Source organism: Sinohyriopsis cumingii, chromosome 2 (genome assembly GCF_028554795.1).
Source record: "Sinohyriopsis cumingii isolate HCF-2022 chromosome 2, ASM2855479v2, whole genome shotgun sequence".
In the NCBI taxonomy this organism is placed as follows: Eukaryota; Metazoa; Mollusca; class Bivalvia; order Unionida; family Unionidae; genus Sinohyriopsis; species Sinohyriopsis cumingii.
Genome location: NC_142962.1, coordinates 34,687,650 through 34,706,985, shown reverse-complemented (window position 1 = coordinate 34,706,985; position 19,336 = coordinate 34,687,650). Strand labels below are relative to the sequence as shown.

At 35.4% G+C, this 19,336-nt stretch overlaps 1 protein-coding gene across 1 annotated transcript in view; it reads right to left on the bottom strand.

Annotated features, from left to right (window-relative positions):
* Positions 1-19,336, bottom strand: part of LOC149804606 (uncharacterized) — a 53,128-nt gene that overhangs the window by 14,323 nt on the left and 19,469 nt on the right. Inside the window, exons 4-5 of the mRNA XM_089942357.1 lie at positions 11,628-11,793; positions 5,918-6,034 (exon numbers count right to left, since the gene is read on the bottom strand). Coding sequence (XP_089798483.1) covers positions 5,918-6,034; positions 11,628-11,793 — 283 coding nt within the window. The remainder of the gene's footprint in view (positions 1-5,917; positions 6,035-11,627; positions 11,794-19,336) is intronic.

Below are 19,336 nucleotides of genomic sequence, written 5' to 3'. Positions count from 1 at the left end.
ATTATACAATGTCACCAATGAAGTGCTGAGTAAAATCGGATCCAAGCATCTCTTAACTAATTTGAACACAGAATTATTGAAATCCATAGTTTTGGCATTGAAACCAGCTGACGTTACTCTTAATGCTATGAGCAAAAAACAAACTTCTCTGAGAACCGCTTATGTTGCTATTAGCTTCATGAGGGAAAAATTGTCTGCACAAGGAACAGAGATCAGTCGTACTCTTTTAGAAAATATTGATCATTACATCGATGGTAGAGTTAATCAACAACTTATGGATCTTATGATTTCTCTGCACCATTTGGATAATGTTCCATTCAAAACTTCTATTGAATTAGCGACAAATTTGATGAAGCGGCTATTTCCATCGGCAAATACTGCAAATGAAGAAGCACATGATGAGAAAATAACAATTAACCATAACGAGCTCTCACTTGAAGATGAACTTAGATTTTGATTGGAAGCTTCAAGTACTCAGGGATCTCTTCAAACCAATCAATTTAAGAAATTACACCAAGAACTTTCCTTGTCAAAAAGTAATGGTGAACTGACTGAAAATTTGAGGCGATTATCAGATGCCATCAGTACAATCAAACCGACTTCAATTGATTCAGAAAGAGCATTTTCAGTTGCTACTAATTTCTGTACAAAATTGCGATCAAAGTTATCGGATAAATCTCTGCATGCTCGTCTTTTTGAAATACTATTATATTAACAAGAATGATGTTTAAATAAATTATAAAGAAAATTATTTTTCGTACAACTCAAGCTCGAAAGCTCAAAAAAATTATCAAGCTCGAGCTCGCACGAGCTTCAAATCCCTGAGCTTTCCTATACTCTAGTCTCAAGCTTCTCTAAAACCATAAGATATTTAACAGTCCTTGTTTAATCCTTTTCATTCATGTTGGGAATATGTTGTCTCTCATGTCATCAGAAATATTAAATATGGAACAGCATCATCTAGTCTTTGTAACGTCATCAATATATTACCATTTTTGTTGTCGACTGGATTGAGATGGACCTATTTATTAGGAACTTAATCCATCAATTTTAACATAACACACCATTCATACAGATAATATTTAAACAGGAGATGTGTACCATGAATTGCCTCTGTTCTCAAGGCACTAACAGGATCTTTCAAGTTTGCTGCTCTAGAAGTGTCTTTGGACAAAAGGGAGCACATGACAACTTTCTGACTGAAGGTGATCTAATTTTGGCTACAAAGCCTTGATGTGCCAAAAGGACAACTGAACCATCCAATCTGAACTGAAAATAGTTTAGACCAACAAAAAGGCATTTACCTCACCCTGTATGCAGAAGTTAATGCAATAGGAAATTTGTTTTGCAAGATAGACACTTCAGCGAAGTGTGGGCTAAAGTTTCAATTTTTTAATATCTTGACTGAGATGGTCAACACCAAGGTTAGATTCCATTTTTGAAGCACAGTGAGTGATTTTGGTCAATTCAGAATAAAATTTGCTAAAAGGTCTGATAAATCTTTATCTTTACTGATGTCACAGGAATGTGCCTGACATCAAGGAGTGGTAGCCACTGATGGTAATTGGGGCCAACTGTTTCTCCTCAAAGAGCCAGAGACAAAAGTTAGCTAGCTGAAGAATTATGACACTTAAAGTGATAATACCACTGACTCTGCACCAGTCCCTGAAAACCTGCCACTTTCCCTCATAAACCATCAGAGTGGTTAACTTTCTTGTTTGCAAGTTTCTCTCCACAACTGAAGGTTTAAATTCTTTCTCTTGCAAGGCGGTCCAAATAAGAGCCAAATGTGAAAAATAAAAGCCAGGGCAGAGGTGGAACATCTGTGACTATAGTTATTTGAAAAGATTTGGCTTGGCTGGAATCCTCCTGGGCAGATCTATTGCTAGATCAAGTAGATCGGTCACCCAGGAATCGTCCCATCTAAGAGTGCTATCAGAATCATCTTGCAGTTCCGACCCCTGTTTCTAGATTATTTTCAGTACCAGGAATGTGGGAGGGCCCACAACACCACCCAATTGATTGACAGTAAGTCCATGGCTCAAGCTTATGGGTTTAAACCAGAGAGACAAAGGTGGGCAACTTGTGATTCCACCTTGGTGCAATAAGATCGATCATCAGATGCCAAAGTGAGAAAATCTAAAGAAAGACCGATTTACAGAAGGACCATTCCATAAGAATGATCTGGTTCTTTCTGAATAAAGTTGCAGCCAGGCCACTTAGTCTTTCAGGAATGTGCTCAATTTATTGGCTGATATGGTGTAGAAACAGACAAATCAGAACACACTAGTCAGGTGATCTGGTGCACCCCTTTTTGAGTAGTAAGGTTACTGCTCTAGAGTTGTATGACATAATTAGGACTTTTTTCCGGTGGATAAACATAACAGTTGGCTGGTTTGCAAAGAGTATGACAGTCATGTGATAGGCAGTATGGCTGTCACTGGTACATGATGTACAGAGGATATAAATGGATCTTCATCCATTTTTCACTAAAATCCCCATAAATTATATGGCTACATTGCCAAAAATACATTGAGCTGGATCAATCTGTCACTAAGCAGGGCTCGAAATTAGTGGCAGTCTGCTAGCCCATGGCTAGCAGATTTCCTGTCAGACTAGTAACTTTCATAATGTTAATAGTCCAATTGGCTAGTAAGTTTCGGTTATCAATAGTCAGCATTTATTTATGCCAAACGCCCTAATAAAGACTTGACTTAGTAGATGTTCTGCAGAATCAAAGCAGTGGCCATTGTAAACACAGTCATAAAATATTAGCATGAGAAGATGAAGTCAATTTCTGCCTCGGAAAGGTGCGTTTCTATAACAAGAATCCATCCGATTTTGTGCATTTCACTTAACAGCGCAAATTATGGTCCCATCATTAACAACAGAACTTTGGTAATTGATCCTAATTAATCTGATAACAAATTAAATGAAAAAATGATGTGGTATCACACTTTATTCACTCGACCACAGTAACAAACTACAAAGCGGTATACCACACAAAAGAACATGGCAAAAACTATTCAAAGAAATCTGCACGTTTTTTTTAAGGTTCTTTTTGTTTGCTCGCTACCCAAACGCTCCAACAGTCACAAACAGGAAACTACATATTTTACATTTCCATCGAAATAATTATAAGAATTAGATCAATTTATTACGATTATGTTATTGACACATCCTTTCCATACAACTACGTTTTCTATGATGATAAGAATAGTTTTTATATTTTTCCTTTATAAGAATGAACAAATAATTGAATACATGTGGAGATATCCAAGCAGAATACCGTACATTTGTTGGTAATTAAAATCTCTGAGCATGGGCATCAAAGATTTGAAATTTTTTTGCCTTATTATTAATTTCAACAATACAATGAGGTTCGATTAATTAGGAATAATTACCAAACTTAGACTTATGATACCATAATTGGAGCTGTTAAATATATTGCGCCGAGTGTCAGATGGCTTCGTTTGATGGGAACACACTTTTTTCCAGCTGAAACTAACACTATCTTCTGATGCTAATATTTTATAACAGTGTTTACAATAGCCACTGCTTTGATCATGCAGAACTTCCGCTGAAGTTAAGTCTTTGTTAGGGAGAGGCCATTTAATTGTGGGAGGGGGCAAAGACACGTGTTTTGAAACGTGTTTCTTGCTCTGACTTTCTTATATAAAGGACACTGTGCCATTCCTTTTCTTGCTTTAAATAATTTGCGCTAGCTATACTATAACATCTCCTATTTCAAAACAGGCACAATTCCCTCCTTATAAGACAGGCAAAATGTGGCATTTGATAGAAGGTGTTCAGCCACCGGAAAAAAGCAAAAGTTGAATGAAAATGATGAGGAATAATTCTTATAATAGGGAAAAGCGTAATGGAAAATTTGAGAAGAAATTTGTGTTAAATTCGAGCCCTGCTAAGATCCCTGTAGTTGAATGGATCTATGAATAAAGTCCACAAACTGGGATGGCCCAGATGATTGGACGATTCTGGATAGCAAAGTCATCTTAAAAGATGGATATGGCAAAAACCCATGCACCTGGGCTTACACTACTGAAGGCCAAACTTGGATATGCATTGGAGTTGGGGGGCTTGTGCCCACTGCCCTGCCACAAATTGCAGGAAGATTCCCCCAATGAGTCTGGAAAACACGAAGAAGCAAGAGATCGAAACAAGGTTAAAGGGATAAAACCTGTCCTGAATGTAATAAATGTTTCATCTCCTGAAGCAGACAATGCATCTATTAAAAGGTGGCAGATTGCAAAATATCAATGTTTTGTTTCCACTGAAATATCTGTAGCTGATGGCTGCAAACATCATACTTTATATAGTGGGAGGGAACATCACCCACAAGGCTCACAAAAGATGCTGACTTGTGAAGTATCTTAAGGCTATAAATGTTAATTATTCCTTCATCTGCTTTTTGTAGAACTAAAGTCCAGACTACTTCTGACCACATGCTGCTGTGAAGAGATGAAGTACATACTTTACAAGACTCATTTGTATCTTCCCTTGCCTTAAATTTCTTGCCTGTTATGCACTTGGATGATATTTTACACTAAAACAACACAAGAGAAAAAAAGCCTTAACAGTATAATTCAGCTTGTTTAGAAGTCGCTAATACAACATCCTTTAATAATAGAGGAAGCAAAAATAGAGAGTGTCATGCTAAACATTAATGATAACATGCATTCAGTGATAACATCTTGAACATGTGGACTGATGACAAAGTTCACAGAATGAGACAAATTCACCCAGAATTTAGAAAAATGTTAAAATAATATATAAAACCTGTAAAGGAATGATTTTACATACGATTCAAAATTCCAAGATGGATGACAAAAACTGTTCGCTTATAGTGGTATGGATTACTGAGGAGGTATACCATACGAAGCTGATAGTATGAAAATCAAACTAAAAACTAGACACTTGTGGCAAGAGGAGGTAATCGGGTAAGAGTTATTTCTCTTTTTCTATGAGATGGACAGACAAGATAAATTTTAATCTTTATCAACTGACTGGATTCAAGAGGTAACAGGTTTATATCCCCAACATTTGTTTGATTGGGGGAATGCATTTGAAGGATCAACATGGGTGTCTCTTCATGCAAAAAAACACTATTCATATTCATTGGGATATTCCTTGTATTTCCATCTACCTGTTGCAGGAGGAACATATATAGGATAATTATGGGGCACAAACTGAGCATTTTTCCTATGTGAAAAAGAAAAAACATACAGCACAGAACCAACAAAAGATTGTACAACTACATAAAACATATCTGACCAAGATGAACTGTAATCGGAAGGAGCAAAATGTGCATTTCATTATGTAAATAATTAATATCTGACTGATTTAAAAAACATGTATTGTTACAGAGAAGTGAATAGGAAGTTGGCATAACCCAAAAAAACAACTAGCAACTGACCCAAGCTCTGTGTGTGTGTGTGTGTGTGTGTGTGTGTGTGTGCATACAATATATATACTTCCCACATCAATGTCTTTTCTTTTTCAATGTCATGACAAAATTTACTTGTAGCAAATAAACTAACATGGCAAAATTTTAATTTACCTAAATCACTTAAAATGCTTAGTACACCCAAACAAATAAGAACTTAATATGAACGTACCAATCTATGATATTAATGATTTCAAGGATGACCTTTACTAGGCTAATTAATATGGATGCATAAATGTGAATCTGCAGCATAATCAAAGATGGAGAACTTGATGACAATATGTTTATTCTTATGAAACATATATATGCCAAAGGGTGTTCAAAACTGGGTAATATAAATTTTACATACCAAGTAAAAAAATGTAACTTTTCCTGGACTGAATGACAAAGAAAACATAAGTATATAAGTTTAACCATTCTGGAAAATAACTGAATTATATTGCACAGACTTACCTTTTCTGGCTTACTTGAAAGAAGACATCTCCACCCTTGTAATAATGTACACTGAGATTAATAACAGAGCAGGTGCTCCCCGGTATAGCTGAGATTGAACTAGGATTATCTGAATTTCTGGAATGAAAAATATTTATTTATGAGCAGAAGAAGCTGTAAACAACAATGCATCCTATACAGATCCAGGTTATATCCAGGATACAGATCTAACAATGCATTCTATACAGATCCAGGTTAAATCCAGGATACAGATCTAACAATGCATTCTATACAGATTCAGGTTACATCCAGGATACAGATCTAACAATGCATTCTATACATATCCAGGTTACATCCAGGATACAGATCTAACAATGCATTCTATACAGATCGAGGTTACATCCAGGATACAGATCCAATAATGCATTCTGTACATATCCAGGTTACATCCAGGATACAGATCTAACAATGCATTCTATACATATCCAGGTTACATCCAGGATACAGATCTAACAATGCATTCTATACAGATCCTGGTTACATCCAGGATACAGATCTAACAATGCATTCTATACAGACCCAGGTTACATCCAGGATACAGATCTAACAATGCATTCTATACATATCAAGGTTACATCCAGGATACAGATCTAACAATGCATTCTATACAGATCCAGGTTACATCCAGGATACAGATCTAACAATGCATTCTATACAGATCCAGGTTACATCCATCAAGAATACTATTTTTAATTTACTGCAATATGAAGTAGCAGTCTTCTAATGAAAGCTGGCCAGCTCCACTTTAGCACTTGGCAGCTGGTCAATGTATTTTGTTCAAATGTGCAATGATGACATTACCTGTACCGACAGAGATCCATAAGTTGAATTTATCACTCCTGAACCACTCTGTTAATGCCATTGTTGTCAGAAAGTAGTTAATGGTGCAACTTTATGAACAGTGTTGTACGGAAGAAATCGTATACATTATTTTTAATAACAGATTTTAACTTAGTGTTGTTGGCTGCATCAGCTCCCTTTGATGGACACATCAAATGTTGACAGTGCTTGTTAACTGCATTGAGCAACTGGCAGTGGCTCACATGTGGAATGATGACATTATCTGAACCAATGAGGATCTAAGTTGAATTTTAATGAGGATCTAAGTTGAATTTTGCCACTCCTGAACAACTGCCGACCAACTAACTTTAACAAGACCTTCTTAACAAGGCAGACCAACCAATTTTAACAAGACCTTCTTAACAAGGCAGACCAACCAATTTTAACAAGACCTTCTTAACAAGGCAGACAAACCAACTTTAACAAGACCTTCTTAACAAGGCAGACCAACCAATTTTAACAAGACCTTCTTAACAAGGCAGACCAACCAACTTTAACAAGACCTTCTTAACAAGGCAGACCAACCAATTTTAACAAGACCTTCTTAACAAGGCAGTTGATTTGTTTTACACCAGATTTTAGTAAGGTGTAACAAAATAGCATGTACTGCTACTGCAGAGTTGGAAAACTTGTATTAAAAAAGTTTTGATGTTATATTTGAAACTGAGGTAGCAAGGTAAACATTATGTTCAACTTAAAAGTTTGTAAAATACTCTTAGACTTTAAACATCTCCAGTGTAGTTGCACAAAACTTCAGTTCCAGACCATATGAAGCTTAACAGACTGTTGCCATCTCTCAACTTGACATAATTCTTGAATATTTTTATGTATTTCACATTACAACAGCATTTTCATAGTCCTGAAACATACTCCAATCAACATGTGACAATATTTTTTAAAAAAATTTCTATAAGCAACAGCTTGATCATGAAGACATTTTGCCACACAAAATATGTGCTGGTTAAAGTATCTGAGATACTCCTGTAAAGTAGATCACTAATCAAATCTAATATAAAACTATGTTCCAAATGAATATGTGGATGGGAAAATTATCCAGATTTTACTGCAACAATCATATTTCTTTAATTTTTGCTTTTATTCTATATTTTAAAAGTCATTTTTGTAATACTTGAGGCAAAATTGGAAGAGTTGGCAGGTCTGTAACTGTATTAAGGCTATGAACATGAGAAAGTAATTTATGGAACAACTTTATGGACAGTGTTTTAAGAAAGAGATCATACACCTGTACATTAATTGATTAACTTAGTACTGTTGGCTATATCACCTACCTTGTGATGTTGCAAGTAAGTCATTGATTTTGACATGTGTTTTATTAGTGCATATACATTGGTAGTAATCTTTAATCGCTGAAACAACCACCATTTTTTGTCGGCATAGTCTTTATTTGGGGTTTTTATAGCAGTAATTATGCACTGTCAAATTCCTACAAATATGAAAACCTTTACAGGCAAAACCATGAAATTAGGCACCCACAAAAATATCTTTACTAAATACAAATACATTACACTTGAGACCCATGAAATAAATGATACTACAGTATTCCATTAATATGCCTCAAACTAAATTCATTGTATCTTTGTCAAACTGGCCATATAGTAATTATAAATGTGTATTTATTTCCAAAAGGTACATTTTTGCAATGTGTGCTCAGGTTACAAAATGTCTGAAAATTAAATGATGCAGAAATTTTCCAATATGAACATTTTTCAAAATGATACAGACTAGAAAATGCTTGCCTGGTCTGAATACCTGAAATAGGCAGAGGAAACTGGATAGCATGCAATATGCAGACAAAACTTTATGTATGTTTTTTTCTGAATGGGCAAAAAGAACAAGTTTGATACAGTGCAGGAATGTCAAGACTGTTAAGATGAGACTATGTACATACACTGTATCAAAAGAGGTCTATCCCCAAGCTCAGAATAAGACACTTATGTGGTTTTGTATTTATTACATATCCCCTTTTTATCCACACATTCTTTAAAAACAATGTTTAATGTATACTTTAAAAAAAATGAATTAGGCATTGTGGCATTTTATTAAATTAGACATTGTGGCATTTTATTAAAGATACTGTAGTACAGCATTAAAAATGTACATGTATGTAGCCGGGCATCCCTATATATGTACTGTGGCATTTGCATCATCAATTTCTCTACATTACAGATGAGTATTTACTATTGAGCTTTGAATTTTTGAAAACCATGTATGGGACATATGAATGGATTTAATCTGAAGTTGCAGGCAAGTGAATGTTTTTCTTCTCAAATGGAACACTGGTCTTGGACCAGACTAACAGTAATTAAATACATTCAGGTTTAAATAGAAAGCTCATTCATTTACAGTACATTCAAACTATCTATTTTTATGTTTTCAATTAATATACAAAATTATGGATGCAATGAACTTAAAGTGATAATTTATGCACACAATTAAGAAATCAAAGATTTGGTCCCTTGCTAACATCTGGACTAGATTTGAATATTCATGTGGAAAATTTTTAGCAATAAACTTCTACACTCTATTGCACTATTTATCTGTTTTCTTCTCCTTATTATCTGTTTGAAAAGTCACAAGAATCAGTGCTAAAAAAGAATTCTGAGATGCCAAAGCACGAGGCCCCTCTAATTTGAGATTGGGCCATCCTGTATTCTAAGTAAGGTGCCCATTGTGCTTATCAAAATTTTTAATTTGCCTGAGGAAACTTTGATTGTGCTGATGAAATGTGTAAATGTATTTTCAAGATATTGACATACCTGCCATCTAAATCAGAGCACCACTGTCCAACGCAAAATTGAGACCTGATTTTAATCAGATTGAAGCATGTCGTGTCATGCTGAAATTATGATTTTGTACTTCCAAACTTATAGACATGGTCATGTGTCAAGAAAACACAATACTTAGTAATCTTCAAAAAAAAAAACATTAAAAAAAACAAATAAATTACCCCACTATCAGTAATTGCCCATTACATCTAACAAGATTAGAGCTGATGTAAAACTATCCCTTGGACAGTTTAAATAGCAGCAATTAAAGGAAAAGAGGTCATACAGAAATCACCATTTCACAGATTACTTAATTGGCTGACAACAGATAGTGAAATGTGCTTGAAGGCTGCATTGGGTGAGCCCATTGTGCTAATTTGTAGGACCAAGAAGAGTAACAACCCATTATAGTACTCATAGCACTACAGTAAGCCAATACTTTGATACTAAGTTTTTATCTATGGTTCAGAACAAATGTTTCAATGATGAAGATCAAGCTTAGGTTGGTGATCAATGCATTGCATGCTAAATTGACAAAAAAAATTGTAATATTTTACACCCCAAGTCTGTCAGCTTAACTCAGTGCACATTTAGAACTCATTAGAGATATTTTAAGGCTTAAAAACATATTTTCTTCAATTTAAAGAAACAAAGAAATATCAAAGGTCTGACAGGCTTGTGCTGCTTACTTAAGACCAGTTCATTGCTAAAAACAGGGTAACCTTGGAAATTTTTCTTTGTGCCATGAAATTTGCCAAATTTAAAAATTTGGAGTCACTTTTCAACCATAGGTGCCATTTTATGCCATGAAGCAGGGACTTAAATATATGCATACTATTATATTGCCCCTATCTTTAATCTATATAAACATGACAATAAAACAGTTTTTACATGTTTTTTATTACATTTCAAATCTCAAGAATAATTATTAATAAATATAACAATACCATCATATACACGTAACGTTCAATGTATAGCATATGAAAAGCAAGAATGAATAAGAATGTTTCTTTATAACTGAAAATACAAAATATTAATCAGACTTTATAAACAATGTCAATGACCCTTCATCAATATCTGCCTCAAATTTTTCCCAGACCATTTCTTAAATGACTTCCTGAAATCAAAATTCTCAGCATGGGCCCATCAATAGAAAATCTTATTAACTTTTTCAGAGTAGATATACACATAGAACTTTGTAAGTTTGTTTTGATGAGATTCTGGTGATAGAACTCCCTCTTACAGTCTGCAGTAGAAATAGGGACAAGTAACCTGGTAGCTGCCTCAGATGCAGCTGGATATAAATCTTTGTTTATCAGAGCTAGATTAGCCATATTCTTTGTGCTTGATACCAACTTGTTTTATAAAGTAAATGTTTAATTTTTTATTGATATAAGCGACTCTAGCCCTTTACAGTCAACAAATGACATACTTGTTGCAGCATCCTGTGTTACTCAGTTAAGTTCAGACCACAAAAACGTGTTATCAAAGCAAATAATCCCCAAAACACTAAGCAGTCCTAAGTGCATCTCACTCACGTCTGCAATACACATAAATTAACACATGCAAATGACACCAAATCTTTTGCTGACCTGTTCAACAATAGCGTATATCCCTGGTCATTCCTTATTTCCTACTAATCACATTTAATTGCTTCTCAAAACCAACTGACAGCTTGCAGTTAGCTGTAATCATCTTTGAATAACATCTTATTCATCATCTACTGACAGGATCCACTGACTGCTGCAGATAATGAAAACAAGTATTAAGTGACCCAAGTCACTTATATCAATGAAAAACAAAAAATTTACTTCATAAACATTTGTCGCCAGCAACTTTTGCCAGTCATCTGGTGACAAATGCAAAGCCTAGCGGAGACTATGTAAAAAGAATTGGTCTTGGACTCTGGGATTAATATCTGTGCCAATTAGTCTGCCAATTAGTGTTGTCCATATAAAGAATCTTATCCCTTCAGTTAAATTGTCCTACCCTTCCCACAGAAGGAAGATTCTTTTTAATCTCAGATTTCTACAATTTGCCATTACCTGATGATGACCAGTTGACACTTTCTACCCTTATCTTTCTTCTGTTCCTCACGACACAGGTGTATGTGTTTGGACATTGGAAGGGCCACCTCTAGGTCATCAGCACAGGTGGTGTCTGTATCTTCCAAATAGTCCAGCAGTCTCTCCATCTCAAACTCTTCAGACCCTGAGTGACAGATCGATTGAATGATTGAAGCATGATGACTAAAATATTGATGACTTTTGAAATCTGTCTTTTCTCAAGGTTAATACTAAAGAGATTTTAAACATGCTTTATTTACCATATGACAACTGTACAACCAACTCAAACAGCGTCTATTTAGATCTTACAATGATTACAATGTTTGTTTAGGTTGACCACAGAGGCAAAGGAAATCAGAATAATGTGTTCACTTATAAGCCAAGTCCAACTGTAAACAACAAAGACCCCAACCTGCTGTTGCATAATGCATTGGCAGATCAGATTACTCCTAAAAGACTTCACAGACCCAGATCTGCTAGCACATAATGCAATTGCATGATCTTGACCTGCACAGTGTGCCATACCTGTCAACATTTCAAATGTCAAGAAGGGAGGTTGAATAAAAAAAAATAGGGAGGTTGGGACCTAAAATTGGGAGGCTTTTTGCGTCATATTTTAAGCCTGTTTTTGCTAAATATTGATCAATCTTTTTGGGTCGAATATGCATGAAATTCTCAAAAGACATGCCATTTATCCCTGTGACGTGCCTTTTTTCCTCCTGGACGTGACCTCTTTTCATATTCTGGTAGCAGTGGCCAAACTGCACAATAGTTTAAGGTTAGTCTTAAGTAAATAGACAAGAAAGCCAGTGTGACTAATTAACAGTTAATTCTAATCCATGCAATTGTATTGCAAAAAGGACTGGCCCTCCGACATATTATGTAAGCACCAGCAATTGATTGGGAAATAAACGATGTCCTATTTTGCTGCAACTAACGGTGCCCAAATGAGCAGTCTCAAGTGTACGCTTATGTCAACTATTGTTCCCACATTTTATATCCCATCTTATTTCTTTACTGTCAACTCGTAAGGCATTTAACATTTTTTATTATATAACATATTTATGGGTATTTTAAATTAATTTTTAAGGGCACATATTCTGCATGGCATTTTTCTAATTTCTTCTTTTAATTAAATTATGGTAATTAACATTTGTATATACAGTATGGTAATGCCAGGCATTTTACTTGTGTAAGTTTCTTTCATGGGAATGGAGATGCTACAGCATTCACAGTGATCATTCTTGGGATTGAAACTAATTGCCCACAATTTTATTGCAATGGTCTATTTCTTGTGGTTTATTTTCTGATTTTACTATTGTTGTGGGGATAAAAAAATCAAATTTACATGAATAATGTTTAAATATAACATTCTATTTACTGAAGAATTTTTTTATCACAACAATATTCACATGTGATAAAACAGAACATGGCTTCTGTGGATTGCATTCAATAATCTATTTATGTAGAATTATTTTTTAGGAGAAATGAAAACCAACAGACACAATGTAATAATCTGGAGTTATCTGCAAAAATTGGGAGATAATATGAAAGCAGGAGGTAGGCATGGAAGGACCTCCAAAATCCAGAATTTTTATCTCCCAGCATGAGAGGTGACAGGTATGAGTCTGCAATTATACTCAACTTCTAAGCAAGTATATATAGTACATTGCGAAAATACTGACTTTGAATGGGAAACCACACTTCTAAGCAAGTGTATATAGTACACTGAGAAAATACCAACTTTGAATGGGAAACCACACTTCTACGCAAGTGTATATAGTACATTGAGAAAATACTGACTTTGAATGGGAAACCACACTTCTACGCAAGTGTATATAGTACATTGAGAAAATACTGACTTTGAATGGGAATCCACACTTCTACGCAAGTGTATATAGTACATTGAGAAAATATTGACTTTGAATGGGAAACCACACTTCTAAGCAAGTGTATATAGTACACTGAGAAAATACCGACTTTGAATGGGAAACCACACTTCTAAGCAAGTGTATATAGTACATTGAGAAAATACTGACTTTGAATGGGAAACCACACTTCTAAGCAAGTGTATATAGTACACTGAGAAAATACCGACTTTGAATGGGAAACCACACTTCTAAGCAAGTGTATACAGTACCTTGAAAAAATACTGACTTCGAATGGGAAACCACATTACTTTTGCATGTGTCAGGATGAGGAACTAAATCTGGACCAAAGCAGTGGGTGTTATATGTATACAGCTACACCATACATGTCCCAATTGCAATACTTATTAGTAAATAATGGCAGACACATATCTGTCTTATCAAGCCAACAACCAGTAGGAATGGCTATTCAGATCTCCAACATGTATTGCTAACACCCTTAGAATACCTTGAAACAGCTCATGTTTCTTTAAGTTAATCATCAACCAATGGGGAAAGTAATTTTTTCAAGTAAAATATGTCTTGTGAATACTTACCCAAAAATACTACCTTACAAAAATTACTACTACCTTGCAAATGTATGTACTTTGGGTCATGTGATAGGGCATGTATTTTGCTGATTCTGCCTCCTGCTGCTAATGTGATAAGGAAGCATGTCTTGTATGAAAGGTGACTCAATTATGCCCTTGAAAGCAGTTCCAAAGGTGTTTTGTTTAGCCGGGTTAGTAGTATAGTGACAGCGTGTTTCTCAGCATGAACGGGAGTAGTAACTGAAATATTCATGGGTTTTGCCATGAATCTCTATATGCTGGGGAGATCACTCTGCCTTACTGACACCGAGGTAGGCAGGTAACTTTTTGCTCTTGTTAGCTAAAAGGTTTGCCTGTGAGGGCTGGATTTGTGAGGTAGTAGTTATCCTATGGTACTATGATTGGGTATTATGATTGGGTAACATATTTAAAGAAGAAATAAGACCACAGCTGGGCCAGGACTCAATTACTTACCTAACTCTGGCTGTGTACCCAACTACCCAAGTTATCAGGGATGAAAAATCTGATTTTGATGCCAAATCTCTGATCAAATTATTTATTACATTTGTTTATAAATGATATAAAAAATGTTTGACACAAGAATTTTCAAATATATAATTTGTCAGATCTTCTATACATGCTCCTGACATAAGAATTTTTAAATATAATATTCATCTGACCTTCTATACATACTCTTGACACCAGAAGTTTTAAATATGAGATTTATTTGACCGTCTATACATATTCTTGACACCAGAATTTTCAAACATAATTTATCAATTCTTCCATGCAAGCTACTGACACCAGAATTTTCAAATATATAACTCCTCAGATCTTTTATATTTACCCTTGACACAATAATTTTCAAATATATAATTCAACAGTTCTATACATCTACTCTTTAAGTACAAGAAAAATTCCTCTTAACACTGAACCAATTTTATTTTCTTTATGCATTATTGATTTCATTTCATCTTTAGGAGTTTCCTTCCTCATACTGTTTAATTATAAAAGTCACCAGAACCATTCTAAGTGGCCTAATTATTCCCACTCATAGTATTTCCCCTACTTTTTCGAAAAGAAAAAAAAATCACAAAATTATGTTAAAATCGGCACAACAAAAGTGCAATGAACGGTACAAGATACACACGGACATGTTTAATTGACCTCTATGCAAACTCTAGGTGCTCAGGGTTGACTCTGTAGATCATTCACCAACAGGTCTCAATGATTGAAATTTGTCAAGTTATACGGTCTTGAAATAAACGTATTGTGCAGAAACCATTACTTTCTTTACAGGCATATGATAACCATACGGTTTGACCGATGAACCCAAAATTTAAAGGAACTTCTGAAACAAAACTTACTATCCAAAACCTGTTTTACTTCGAGTCACAATAACCTTATTGTCCATGATCAATTGGCATTTTCTATGCATTAAATGCAAATGCCTCTGGTCAAGGCAACTTGTCTAAAACTCAAGTTCATATGCAAAACAACTTTTTTTCTTTCAGTGACACTGACTTGAACTCTGATCACCAAATTCAATGGGCAACAATCATACCCAAAGCATAAGTCATCCATAAATTTTTGTGAAGTTATATGGTTAAGAACCGAAACTTGTGCATAAACCACATTTCAATTTTCAGTCACACTTTTCTTGACCATTAACAATATGACACAAAAATCAATAACCTTCTAAATTACTCCAAGTGCATGACATACAAAGATCAAGTCCTGGTCTGTCATGTTATTGAATAATACTGCTTTGTATCGATGTATAAAAGAGGAATCGCCATTTGAAGGTATCCACGTCTACACTTATTTTGAGGTGCTATAGATGATACGATAGTTTGAAAGAAATTTGGTTCTCTAGGAATAGAAGTCAAAACATTATTTTGAGTAAAGATGTTCCTGGTGTCTCCTTCGGTACCTACTGTTTTATAATACTCAGTGTCAATATAGATTGTCAATAGCAGGGGTGGTAAATGGCGAAGGCTATGGCTAATGGACTGACAAGTCTCACACCAGGTTTAATGTCTAGCATTAGGAAGTCAAGATATCTGAGTGAGATTATAGGTATGGTTGACTCTTGGAAGTAGGTTTCAGAACTTTTGTAAACATTATCACCATACAAGAACAACAGCCAGTAGAAATGTTCACTGACTTTTATCAGAGTAATTCAACTTATCGCAAACCAAAGTCATCATAATCTAGAGGCCAGAGATTCTAACTTCTAACAATGTTAAGCAGGAATGTGAGCATTAAAAACTTGAAACCTAAACATAAAAATATTAATATTTCAAATGTTTATCCAAGAATTTAGTTTAAACATCCCTTGCTAAAGACCTGAAGGAAAAGGTAGCAAAAGAATGGCATTCTTCCAGTGCAGATGCCTTGCATATCCCAATCTGAATATCTGTAGGGGATAAACGAAAAATTGAAGATCAAAAAACTATCAAAGTCTAATCGAAAACTGTATGGACCTGGAAACTCTGAACTTAAAGTGATAAGAAAATTTACATGTGGACTGGAATCGAACAATGTGTTCAGTGTACACGACATATTTGTTGTAAAAGGACTGAATCAGGCACTCTTGGGCAGTCCCACAAGATTACTGAACAGGTAAATATATCCTCAGTAAATGCTTCAGATAAAAACTCACAAAATGCAAGTAAAATTCACGATAAATCCATAAATTTAAGGTCTAGGGAAAACAAAATGGTACTATAACATAACTCTGGACAAAAATGCCAAACCACATGCCTTATATCTACCCTAAGAAAGGTTGCTATCCCTTTATTGAATAAAGTTCAAGAGGAGTTGGACAGAATGGAAAAAAATGGGTGTTATTTCAAAGTAGATGATGGCAATGATTGTTGTTCCGAAACCAAAAGGTATGGTAAGAATTTGCATGGATCTAACTAACCTGAATGAATCAGTTAAAAGAGAGAAACACCCGCTACCGCCAGCTGAAGAATTCCTTTGCAAAACATGCAGGTGCAAAGTTTTTCAACAAACTTGATGCAAACTCAGGCTTTTGGCAGATAAACCTGTCAGAAGATTCACGCCACCTTACATCTTTTATTACTCCTTTTGGTAGGTTTTATTTTAATCACCTCCTATTCAGAATCAGTTCCGCATCGGAATTTTTTCAGAAAAGGATGTCAGAAACTCTGGAGTGACATGAGGGAACACTGTCACATGGACGAAGTTCTTGTTTTTGGGGAAACACGGAAACAGCATGATGAAAGACTAGAAATGGTCATGAAATCGATTCAAAAGGCCGGCATCACTTTGAATGCTGAAAAGTGTGAATTTTTGAGACCATCCATTAGGTTTCTTGGGTATGTTTTTGACAAAAATGGGTTGCCGACCTGATCAGGAAATGTCAAAGCTATAACTGAAATGGAAACTCCAAAATATGTAATAGAGATACGATGATTTCTCAGTATGGCAAATCAGATTGGCAAATTTAGTCCAAATTTGGTAGAATAATCAAAACCATTATGTGAGCTTTTGATAGGTAAAAACTCATGGTCTTGGGGTCCAGATCAAGAACAAGCTATCAAGCAAGAAATGATATCTTCACCAACTTTAGCGCATTATGATCCAAACAGAGAAATAACTGTATCTGCAGATGCATCTTCATTTGGACTAGTTGCTGTGCTATGGCAGAAGCAAGGTAGCACTCTGAGACCGTTGGTGTTCACATCGCAATATATGTCAGAAACTGAGCAAATAGAAAAAGAGGCCCTTGCAATCACTTGGGCTTGTGAACACTTCAGTAGCTATTTAATTGGGTCACAATTCAAGCTTGAAACTGACCATAAGCCATTAGTACCACTACTGGGCACAAAAATCTTGGGAGATTTACCCCACAGAATTCAATGCTTTAGAATGCGTTTGATGACATTCAACTTTTGTATAATTCATGTTGCTGGGAAAAAAACTATTAACTGCTGATGCTCTATCCAGAGCATGTTTAACTTATCACTCTGAGTGTGACAGAGAATTTCAGGCTGAAACTAATGCCTATGTTGTTTTGGTAGTTAGTAATTTGCCTGCATCAAATACTTGACTTGAACAAATAAAGTCTGAATATCAAAATCATTCGATTTTCAAACAACTTGTACAATTCTGTGTAAAGGGGTGGCCAGAGAAATCCGCTATTGATAGAAAACTTCAATCATACTTGGCAGATAGAGGTGAATTTACAATTCAAAATGGTCTTTTAATGAAAGGTTTGTGCCTGGTCATACCGGAATCACTTCAAAAAGAAATCCTAGAGAGAATTCACGAGGGTCACCGAGGCATAGTTAAATGCAGAGAACGCACCAAAATGTCAGCTTGGTGGAAAGGACTAAGTACTCAGCTAGAACACTTGGTAAAATCTTGCCAAAATTGCATCAAAAACTCAAGAGATCAAGATGAACCAATGATACCAAATGAATTTCCAAGTCGACCTTGGCAAAGAGTCGCTTCAGACTTGTTTGAACTGAATGGTCAAACATATCTCTTGGTGGTTGATTATTTCTCACGATACATCAAAATAGCAAAATTGCAAGGCACAGGTTCAAAAGCAATTGTCAATCATCTCAAACCAATCTTTGCATGACATGGTATACCAGAAGTATTGGTTTCAGATAATGGTCCACAATACTCAAAGAAATTGGGACAAATTATGGATTCAGGCATATTACAAGTAGTCTAAAATATCCACAGAGCAATGGTCTCGATAAAAAAAGCTGTTCAAACAATTAAAAGAATGCTTAAAAGAGCAAACAATCCTTACATAGCTCTTTTGACATATCGCGCAAGACCATTACCAAATGGATACAGCCCTGCCGAATTAATGATGGGATTTGTTGTTGTTGTGGGGTTTAACGCCATTTTTCAGCACGATAGGCTATACATGGCGGCCAGTATTAATGGTGGAGGAAGAACCCGGAAAACCCCAGAAAGAACCACCGACCCACGAGAAGCTACTGGCAAGCTTTCTCACATGCCCACATTGGCTGAATCTTAGACTTGAACCGCCGCAGACAGAGGTGAGATGGCAGTGATCCGTAACGAAGAGCGCTTTAGACCACTCGGCCACTCGGGGCCCCAATTAATGATGGGAAGAAAATTATAAACTACTTTGACAATGGCACCAAACAACTTAGAGCCGACATGACCAGATTTAATGAAACTGAAGAAATGGGAAAACTATCAAAAGCAAACTCAA